Raw genomic sequence first — 11,668 nt, forward strand, 5'->3', positions numbered from 1 at the left:
CGCCCTGCAGGGACAAGCCCCTGCTGCAGTCCCGGACCCTGCCTGGAACGCCAGCCCCGGCTGTCCGGAGGAGCCGAGAGGGAAAGGGGGCTGCCCCCCGGAGAAGCGGAAAGGTGTGGGGGGGGGCCGTCTGTGCCCGCTCTGCGGGGATCGTGCCTGCTCCCCGGGGACCCTGCCTGACCAGCCTGAACCAAACCGAACCAGAGTAGGAGCCTGCCCAGCCTGCGTTTGCCAGTTGCTTTGGGACCAGAGCTGTGCCTGCTGCTGCTGGGAGTGGTCGCTCCAGTTACCGGGAAGCCCCCCACGGATCTCCAGCCGAGCCTGCCAGCGCATCCCGGGAACAGCGTGCTACGGAACGAGGGTAACCGCACACACACACACACACTCTAACTTTCTTACCAGCCTCAACTCCTACCCTTTCACTCCATTGATTTCACACCTCTCCTTTGGAGTGTGCCTTTTATAGACCAGTGCCTTTGAACCACTTTACCAATATATACCTAGCCAACCTCTCCTGAACCTTGATCCCTTAGTTTGTGTTGACCCTTAATAAACCAATTAATTTGCAAACTAAACATTGGTCTCAGTAACAATTTGTGAGCGTGGTGAGAGGGTACTCTGATCTACCCTTTAAGATATGGTCCCACAGTGGCCGTTCCTCTGAGAGAGGCGAACGCCACGTGTGACCCTCGGGCTCATTCACAAACCTCTCCACACTGGGCAGGGGGGGGCAGTTGTGGAAATATCCTGACAGCCGGTAGCCCCCTGGTACCAGCCTGCGACACAATGAAAGAGAGTGTGATATACCTGTCCTCCACAAACCATGCAGTTATCTTACAGGTAGAAAAGAAGAAATGGAGAGAGGTCCAAAGATTTAAGTGAGATATGTGGCAGCTTCTCTGAAATAGCAGATTCCAAATACTGACTGCCAAATTTCTGTTCTTATACATATGAAGCCATGAGGAATCCCTAGGAGAATACTGAGAAGAGGGTTTTAAGGGCATCAGCTAAAGATTAAAGCAAACTACTAACCTGGATTGATGATTTCATCATCATCACTGAACGTCACTCTGGAGTTCTTCCGTTTTCTCTTTGACCTTTGGATATCCAAATTCCCTTCCTCAATGGTTAGTGTGGAAATTCTTTTGTTGTGGGCTGTATTAAACTCTGTCAGGTTCTAAAATTTAGAGATTAAATAGTTTAAGCAACTGGTGTATGAATTCTGATTTAATCACGTGATTGTGCATATCAAAAGACCACAGCACACTGTTTAGCTTAAACTTTGGACCCCTAGGAAGAAAGAGTGCTCCAGTGCTGGAACAGATTGTTCAGAGAGGTTGAGGACTCTGTCTGCAGAGATATTCAGAACCTGACTGAGCACCAGGCAACTGCTCTAGCTGACCCTGCATGAGCAGTGAGGCTGGACTAGATGATTCCGTGAGGTCCCTTTCAACCTCAACAATCCTGTGAATGCCATACACTTCTCCTTTCTCCCTCTTCATGAGCTAACTGTAGGAAACAAGGCAGCATTCACTGTTACCCAGCAAATGGGGAACAGTGCAGGAAATCACCCTTCACCTGAGATAACACTAGCTGGAGAGTGCACACTCCCTAGCAATTTTTTGTGAGAAGGCTATTGGAATGGTAGTATTATTAAGGTGACTGATTCTGGGAAGCAGTATGATCACATGGTTATCATGGCAGAATAAGTTGGTCTGTGTGTATCAGTCAGCTGCTGACAGCTCAGACTGCCTTCAAGGCCAAGAAATTAAGAACCCGAACCTAAGCAAACAAGTGCTGAATGTTATTGATTTAGCTGGAAATGCCATCTAGGTACAATGTACTCACATCAAGTTCTGTTTCCTCCTCGGGTAGGCCTAGCAAGCCCTTGAGTTCCTCATCTTCACCACTCATTTTCTCATCCCCTTTCACTGCTGATGGCAGGGTCTGGGGCTTCTCCCGCAGAGTGTAAGCCCGTGTAGAAGCGCCAAATGAAACCGTGGAATCGATGGGTATCTGCTGGGGTTTGTGAGGTTCCAAACGGATATGACCCAAGAATGTGCCATGTGCTGAGAACATCAAAATGCAAATTAGTCTGTTAGTCATCAACTTAGGCTCACAGTATTTGAGTTCAAGTCTTGAGAAGTTCAAAAACTGTACATGGTTGCTTTGAGATACAAGCCACTGAGGTACTGCTAAAACATTAGCTTATGTACATTTTACCTACCATCTCACAAACTAAGGCAACACGCATCAGAAATCCTCAGAAAGTCAAGGATATAAATGACAAACACAATCTACTTTCTGGATTCTTGCAGGTCACAATGTACCATGTTTGGAATCATTCCCTCAGTGGAAAAAACAGTATGTCAGGTTTTAGAACTTGGGAAATCACCCTCAGAAGAGAAAGCTCCATTAAAATTGTGAAGGGAAGGCCAAGTCCTTCTCTCCTTCAGCCTCCTAAGAGTCTAGAAATGTTGTTTTAACACCAAGCAAAGTAGACCTAAGCTGACTGGAGCAATCTCTCCTTTGCTCCTAACTCTTGCCAATTTTTCACTGGGATGCTAATTCAGATTGTAGTTATCTATCCACACAGTGCAAACAACAACAAAGAAAAAAGGAAAAGCGTCTCAAACTCAGAAATGTTGAGGAACCAAAATATCATACTTCTGTCTGGTTAAATGTCACACTACTTACTGCTGTTTAGATCTATGAGGAAAACCCTCTTGAGGTGTTTGTGATAGACCAAGGCAGCATGGACCCGAGAGCAAGACTGGTGGTCGATGGTAAAATCACACAGATCAGGATTTCTCCCAAAGAGATAGTATTTCTTCTCATCAATGATGAGTTTCTGAGGTAGAGAATCAAAGAAGCAAATTAGACTTCTATAATGCTTTGGACCTTCCTGAAAACATTCAGCAACAGGAATAAACAGAACAAATTAAAAACAAAGCATCAACAGCTAATCAATATTTCAGTTTTGTCTGACACTTAATTACGGAAACACAAATCTGCTCTTTGTAAAATCAGAACAGCTGAACACAGGAGAGTCCCAGTTATCCCCTTCTTTAATAGCCAACACAAGACAGCCTGGGAAGGACAGTAACTCTTCAAAGCATGAGACTCTGCCATACAAGAGGGTCTCTCACATTTGCTCCCAATGATTTCTACACATTTCTTGATGCAGATGACCCTGGGCCCTGCCTAAACCATGACACTAAGCTAAATGATCTCCAGTCTGACACAGAACATCAGATTTGTATTTCTATATAGTAACAGACATACAGGGGGATTCCAGACCTTTATAATAAAGATGTAAAACTGTACTGAGTATATCCTGTAATGTGAATCCATATAGTCTATTCCAGTAAATCAGTAATTTTAGACATTTCTTCTTAATTCATCCTAGTTCTAACCTCTTCTTCATACTGTAATATCAGTTCCACAAATCATCTCTGAAAAGCAAAGCAATGTTGACACAGTCGTATGGCATACAAAGCTTATCTTTGTTAACAGAAAATGTTGCTAAAAGGAACTCCTTGTGCCAAAATGCTGAAGTACCTAAGCAGTGCAGCCTTCTTCTCACTATGTGCCAGGATCTTAATTTAACTTAATTTTCTTGCTTCCAGCTGCACAAGTCAAAGGCTGGCAAAGCACAACAGTTTTGTTAACAGATGGCTTCTGCTTTTTGAGACATTACCAAAGCCCACATCATGCTTCAGTAGCATGATCAAGGGAATGCTGATGATACATCTTCCATCAGAAAAAATTATCTTAGTTCAGAAAACATTGCTTTCAGGAGATGGACTGAGCTGAATGAACATTTTGCCTGCTGAAGGACAAGAGTTGCTTCCCTATCTTTCCTCATCCTGCCACTCATCTGAGCCAAGTTTTCAGCTTGCAAAGCACTTTTTTTCCTGCATTAGTCTTCTACTGTTTGGGTGGACTGAATCAGCTTGCCTTCAGTAAGAGATGTCTCCCAGCTGCCCCAGTGCAGCAATGGGTTATAGGCACCAGGCCCGTGTGATGAGGAAGGGCCTCTCTCCCTGGCAGCAGCACTCAGGTCAGTTTTGGCTCCTTAGTTTTGCCAGCTGTAGAAACCATGTGCTCAGCCAGAGCCAACCTATCAGACTGGCTACAGGTAGCCGGCTTGGGTTTTTGCTGAGTTACCAGAGAGACTGACACAATGAGTACGCAGTTACTTACTTTGTGGCACTACCAAGTCATCTAGAAAATAAGGACCCAGCTTGGAATAAAACGTAGTATTTATATTCCTCTGCCTTATCTGCAAGCATAAAAATCACACAGACCTCATTTTCTACTACAAATTGCTGTGCAAAATTACATCTCTTTACCTGCCCACCAATTATGACCTCCCAGGCTTTTAGCACTGCTACATTCAGATGCCACTTCCTCACTAATTGTTTGCAGATTTTTCACCCCAGATGTGTTCCATATTTTCTAGTTTGGTTTCTCATTGTTCCGCTGAACGTTTGTCAGTCCCCATGCTGCAAGTTCTCATAATCTGGTATTCACTAATAAGCACTTCATTTATTTCTGCATGTTTATTCTCTTTTAGGTCACTAGGAGAATTAGTTGAACAGCCCAACTCCATATTAGTATATATCATGACAACTTATTGGTTCCTTAGATAATAATCTGCTAATGTTTTATTCCCAACTAACTCAAGGTACATATTTTAAGCACAATTTCATGAATGTAAATGTTTTGTGAAATCTACTGACTTATGATATTTTGGCCTGCTTTCTTAAAATGATAAGATTGAGATGATCAAGCTGTGTGCCTATCAGCTGCTTACACCCACAGCTAAACCAAGTAACTTCCCAACCAACTAGCCAGTTTCAGCTAGCACTACAACACAGCAAATTTCAATAACTTCTCTGAAAACAAACAGCTAGACAGAATGACAAGTTCATCAGTACCCTCAGCGTGACATATGCTGGCAGAAAATCCACAAGAGGGCAAATATTTAGACTGTAACTACAAAAAAAATCTTCTTTGTGAGTCTATGTTTCATTTGATAAGACAGGAATGACAGCTTAATTAGCAATTCACTTTTGAGTACATTATCTGGTGATGAATATGATGCAAACTGCAAGTGATTTTCCTCCAGCTGGGACCTCCTCTGAATCTGTGTCCAGTGGAGACAGCATATCTCAAAGCCTCAGTATAATTCAGATTAAAAAAATGAGAAATCAATATACTGAAACAGTCTACTGCATTCTGCTCTTATTTGGCTACTTTATTACAATTTTCTGCCTCTTCACAAATGTCGGTTTTCACAAGACCCTCCTCTCAGAATTAACCAGAAAGTATAAGCCACTGATAAAGAGCTTAAACTGAACACACTCCTCAGTTTGTTCTTGTTGAATATTTTTGCGTTTTTTTTAAATTCCATCTGTAAATAGATCAATCTCTTCCCTGTACATTCCTCACGCTAGTATACTTTTGTTACACTCTTCCCTGCAAGCCTTAATCCAACAGCAATCATTCCATTAGTCCCACAGATATTTTCCCTTATGATTACATTGTTTCATCCAGCTGTTGATCTGTGAATACCATTATGTTTGCTGTAATACATCTTTTGAGAAATGCTGGTCAGGTTTTCTGGGGGTTCAACTTCAAAGCAATAGATTTATATCCACTATTATGTAGAACCTTACTCACGCAGTTCAGCTCTCTGAATCTTCCCCAATTCAGTATCTTTATTCCAGTGTATTCTGTGATTCCACCTTCTAAGAAAGACGAGCGCTAACTTTTCCTTTTATTGTGTAGTTGGAAAAAAAAATCCTATGATAACACAACTCTGATCCAGACAAGTGGATCTTCAGATGCTGATTCATTACTCCACATCAGTGCTCAGCTCTATGAGCTGTTTGCACCATTTCAAATACCATGAAAATTGGTTGAAAAATTATCCTACTTTTCCACAACCAAAACCAAAAATGAACCCTAAGTTTTCATTTGCACCTATTATGCACAAACCACTAGCATTCTGACTTGACAACATTTCAAGACATTTTGTAAAGACACAAATTAATAAATTGAAAATACTGCAACAAATCATAAACAGAGACAATAATTTTATGGCCTTTACTGCAAGATGTTACCAAATTTTTCTGTGCCTCTGAGTTATAACCCAGTGTCATTCTTTATACGCTGAGCTTAAACACTTCAGGGCTTCTTTTGATGTTGCACTTTTCAGACCCAGCAATCACAAGGTGCACCTCAGACCTCTGCACAAGACCTGGGACACAGATGGCTCGGTTAGTATCAAGTGCTCAGTAACCTTGATGATCCTTCTTGGTTATTGTTGTCCACCATAAAAGACAAAATTGGAAAATTATTGCCACACGTAGGAAACAGGGCATCAGATGGATCACATTCAAATGCTGCTAATTTGTTGCACAGTTCCCATACAAACACAGTCATTCCCAAAACACAGTACACAAGGCCCTGCCGTAGCCCCAACAGCAGGCATGCATGCTCCATGAGACAGTCTGTCAGAACTGCCACACTATGCCAGCTTTTCCAAATCTTACTTCAGCAGATGGAAGCACAACAGCCAGCCAGGCCTCAGGGCCACACAGGCAGGTGCCCGTGCCTGGTCACCACTTGCCACCACATCAGTACATGTATTACACACTGAACGGCAGGCAAGCTGTACCTCACTGAACTTAGGGTCACTGACAGCTAACATCAGATATTCAGGAGGTAAACTAAACTCTACAGCCTTTCTGTAACCTCTGTGTGATCACATCACATTCCTGAGAAGGCCTTAGGGCGTTGGCTGATGAGCTCAACATGGGTCAGCAATGTGCGCTGGAGCCCAGAAACCAACCGTGTCCCGGGCCTGCACCCCCAGCAGGGTGGGCAGCAGGCTGAGGGGGTGGATTCTCCCAACACTCTCCTGCAGTGCTGGGTCCACTTCTGGGGTCCCCAAGATAAGGGCATGGAGCTGTTGAAGCGAGTCCAGAAGAGGCCACAGAGTTGATCCAAGGGCTGGAGCAGCTCTGCTCTGGAGCCAGGCTGGGAGAGTTGGGGTGTTCAGCCTGGAGAAGAGAAGGCTCCAGGGAGACCTTAGAGCAGCTTCCAGTGCCTGAAGGGGCTCCAGGAAAGCTGGGGAGGGGCTTGGGACAAGGGCAGGGAGGGAGAGGGCAAGGGGGATGCATTAAAACAGGAACAGGGGAGATGGAGGTTGGACATGAGGAAATTCTTCACTGTGAGGGTGGTGAGAGCCTGGCCCAGGTTGCCCAGAGAAGCTGTGGCTGCCCCATCCCTGGCAGTGTTGAAGGGCAGGTTGGATGGGGCTTGGAGCAGCCTGGGCTGGTGGGAGGTGTCCCTGCCCATGGCAGGGGGTGTGGAACTGTGTGATGTCTAAGGTTCCTTCCAATCCAAATGATTTGAGGATTCTAATGAATCTTTGAGTACTTGGATAGTGAACTAGCAACGGCTGCTGACAGTGCTCTGCATGGTAGCAAAGAGAACCTTTTTTAAGTTATCAAGATGATGATAGGGAGAGGGAATCAGGATATTTGTACCACTCACTTCCCCAACATAGACAGAGACCCCAGGATTATAAAACCAACTTGGGCCTCCTGAAGGTCCAAAAGCTTTGGGCAGCACTGCCTCAGAGTCTGACACCACTAAGTCCATATTCTTGCCTGTCAATCTATCAACAGCAAGTTTGCTCATACATTGCCAAAACCAGTGGTGCATCTTCAGCCTCCATATGGCATTTTGCAGCTTTTTCTTCAGTCCTGGCTAGAACTCCCATGACAGAACATTTGCCCAGCACCTGAGGAATAGTTCAGCAGAGAGCTCCATGTAATCTCTTTCATCCTAAACCTCCTTTTCCACACTCAAAAATCCAAAAGAGACATGTCAAGAAAACTCTAATCTCATAGAATAAGTCTCCCAGGTGGGAAGGCTGCATTATGTTTGGCCACCTGCCACACACCAAAAAAACCAGTCACTGTCATTTGGCTTTGCTCACTGCATCTTATTGGACTGAAATACTGGAACACCCAGTGCCAAGTATAATCCTTACCCCAGATGCTGCTGCAAGGATAGCAGTGAGAAGGCTGAGCTGAGAAGCAGTCCTACTACATCCCTCTGATCTTTCAAAGATGATTCTGAACATGTAACTACCACAAGAGGCAGAACACATGGCCCATGGTTTGAAGACAAATGGAATGCAAAGGCTTTGAAAAGCCAAAGTACCTACAAAGAGCCAGTGAAGGACAGATCCAACACAGCCCGAGTACCTGGTATGAACCAAGCCATCCATGTCTCTCCTATGAACTAATAAGCTACTTTGAAGATGTAGTAAGTGTGTGCTAGTATCTAATTCCTTTCAAATTAAGCAAAATTAAGCAAAAATCTCTGTTAGGTCACAATTGGCTTTGTCAATTTTCTGTACAGAGTGCCCTTAGTCTGCTAGGCACCAGAAGGACCACTTAATACTGTCTGATGCTCCTGTGGCAGCCTACACTACAAATCTGCCAAGATTTTAAGCTAAGTCTTTCATGATTTGACTTCTTAATTTTTCAAGTTTCTGTTAAGAAAAGTTGGCTCAACTTTGCAAATTTTTGCTGTCTAGAAACATTACTTTGTTTCAGTGAACTGCAAGTTTGGAGTCTCTCGGTGGCTATGCTTAATTTGCTGGCTTGGGTCCTCTCTGTCAACCATGTTAAAGAGCCTTTTAAAAATTATTATGTATTTACTACTTTTTATTTGAAAATCTCAATTTGAAAAATCTGAATGTTGATCAGTACAACAATAAAATGACCTCTAATTATCAACAGTGAAAAAGTATAAGACAAAATACGAAACAGAAAATGAGGTGTTTATCAGACAAATTCCTTTGCTGCAATAAAAAGAACTCTTTGTATCTGTTAATCACAACCCTGTGCACAGATCCAGAATGTGGCATGAAAAAAATCATATTGTACTTCATAGTGCAGGACAGGGCAACAATCCTGTAAGATACATGATCACCCTCCTGTAAATAAACAAATGCAAAACTGAACAAACAAGTATCTTGCTCAAGCAGTAGAAGGGTAAGAGTTTTTACTCTTTTATAGTAGAGATTCTTTTCCTCATGTTATTCAAGCTTTGGCTCTTCAAGTTGCTAAGACAAGGTGTTTTCTGGCTACAGTGTGACATGTCCCATGTAAGTATATTGTAGAAAACAAAATATCAACTTTGGTTCAAAATTAAACATGGAAGAAATAAGGCTCTGCAAAGTACTGAGTTTCCCTTACAAACATTTTTTTCCCCTCTCTCTTACTAAGACAGGTTTAATGTTCAGGAACCAAAGTGTCACTGTTTGCTGGCTGAGCACTGCAGTGTTGTGTCCTTCAAACAGGACACCTAGTCAAAAGAGAAGTTGTGAAAGCACTGCACAGTATGAGACAGCTTTAGAGCACAGGCAAGAGAAAATTAACTTCATTCTGAAGTTTCAGGGTAAAACAAACTGATCTGAAAAAAATTAATATGAGAGAGAAGGGAAATACATACAAGTTAAGCGTTGACAGTGCTGGGAAATGTTCTACTGCTGATGCCTATGTATATGATATATGCTTACAAAACCTATTTTCATACCTCTATGAGTTTGTCTCCTTTGACTACATCCAAGTGTAAGCCAGGTGGTGGTTTTCCTGCCCTGCAAAATAAATAAAGGAAAATATAGTATCAAAATATCTAAGAAAAAAGTTTTTTAGTGTTAGAACCAATACTTTGTTAGAGTTACAGACCAAACCTACACAAATGTAAGCAGAATTACTTGGGGAAAAATATGAAAATCCCATAGCTTTCTTTTCCTCCCTGCATATTCCTTCTGAAAACACAAAACGTTTTTTTTTGTATAGTAAGAGTTCAGCTGTCAGGACATAAGGCATTTCAAGCTTTACTTCTCCAGGTGAAAACCAGCTAATTTACAAAATGAACAGAGCAGCTCCTAGGAAAAACATTGTCTGAGGCCAGGTAGAGGTTAATAACTAGAGAAGGGAATGGCCTGGGATCGTTTGCTTAAGGGCCTGCTCAAGGGCTCTGTTTTCTCCTGTTACCATCACAAATAGATCTCTGCTGAGAGGAAAGGAATCTTCTGCCACCCTTCCCCTCTAGGACTGGTAATGGCAAAAAACCTGAAAGGGGATCCACACGCTTCTGTAGTATTATAAAAATATTGCCCAATAGCCAGTGCTCCTCCACCATCACCCTGTAATCAAACTTTATACCAACACAGGTAACATGGAAGAGACTAGGGTACTAGATGGCAAAGGGACCCCTACACTATGACAGCACAATCCACCACCAAATTCTCAACCAAAGAGCAGCTCATCTACCCCTGCCCTACAGCTCCATCCCTGCTCTCCTCCTGGACAGAGGGTTCACCCATCAGCATTATTCCCACTTGGGCAAAGGGAGCACAGATGCCCGTGGGACTCAGCAACACACAGTAAAACATCTTCAAAATGCAGAACCACAAGAATCAGCCATATCAAACACATCTTTGGTTTTTACAGTGCTCAAAACCAGGACACTAACTAATGTGATATGAATGTGCTGCCCATCATTACATAGGAACTCTGGCTGCTGGCAGCAAACAATCTTATTTCTGCTCAGACCTCTAAAAATCTACACCTCTAGTACTTTTTCACTGCTGCTTGTCTCTGTGGCTGCATGGACCTTCTAGGTGACAGCAGTGATCTAGTTCTTAGCTATACTGCTGCCCTTTTGAAGAACAAGCACAGAAAGGATCACATTTCCATTTACTGCTTTGCTCACTGCACAGAGTAAGCCAAGAGAACAGTGACAATGGCAGTGACATTCTCAGCATGGCTGGAGAAGAAAGAAAGGTCACTTGCAATTGAACTTGATTGAAGGGGTTAAATATAGATGTTCATGTTTCTGGGATGTACCTTAGTGTTTGAAGGTTTCTTCTGTGTCTCCAGGTCAACTAATTACTATACACATGCTATCCTAGATAACTTCATACAAGAACAATCCTCTATTATTTCTACTTCATTTATTTCTCAAGTATTCCTCAAGTATTTCCCACTCTTCCTCCGAATCTATTATTCCCAGCCTGCCTAGATCTCTCTCTGGACCTTCCTCAATATGCCAACTGGGGCTTTCACAAGTTTTCTTACCAAGCCCTTCTCTAAAACTGTGGATAGTTCCATCCTAACAAGTAAGATGGACAGGGACATTTATTCTTCTTCTTTCAGATGAGCAAACAGCAGCTGGCCTTACTTTGATCTAATAAAATCTCCTTACTCCATTTTTTTAAATTTTTTTTTTCTTTTTCTTTGTCTTTTTTCTTCCAAATTGGTAAACCTTTCAACAAATGAACTCTACTAGCAAGTCTACTTACTGAGTCTGGCCTCCTTTTCTTCTCAGTAACCTCTTCCTGGACACTCACTAGTTTGCCTGTCCTAAAAACATTTCAGCAAGATCCTTCGTGTTCCTTTTAGGTCATGGGAAAGCTCCCAAGTGTTCTAGCATAAATACTTTACTTCTGTGAACTTATCTGATGGTCATCTTTTGCCACATACAATCTCTGATTTTTCACTATCCTCTCCTCCACTTTTAGTTTCACCCTTGCTGTTATTTTTACTCTCTTTTTACCTTCAACTTGATT

At 42.6% G+C, this 11,668-nt stretch overlaps 1 protein-coding gene across 1 annotated transcript in view; it reads right to left on the reverse strand.

The window, feature by feature from the left end:
- The window catches only part of PPP1R8 (protein phosphatase 1, regulatory subunit 8), a 13,122-nt gene extending 2,756 nt beyond the window's left edge, over positions 1-10,366 (reverse strand). The window contains 5 exon segments of the mRNA XM_010002918.1: positions 1,033-1,177; positions 1,849-2,069; positions 2,698-2,851; positions 9,628-9,688; positions 10,317-10,366. Coding sequence (XP_010001220.1) covers positions 1,033-1,177; positions 1,849-2,069; positions 2,698-2,851; positions 9,628-9,688; positions 10,317-10,366 — 631 coding nt within the window.
- Positions 10,367-11,668: the final 1,302 nt, after the last annotated feature.

The sequence above is a fragment of the Chaetura pelagica genome, unplaced genomic scaffold (assembly GCF_000747805.2).
Source record: "Chaetura pelagica isolate M959 unplaced genomic scaffold, ChaPel_1.0 scaffold158, whole genome shotgun sequence".
Classification (NCBI taxonomy): Eukaryota; Metazoa; Chordata; class Aves; order Apodiformes; family Apodidae; genus Chaetura; species Chaetura pelagica.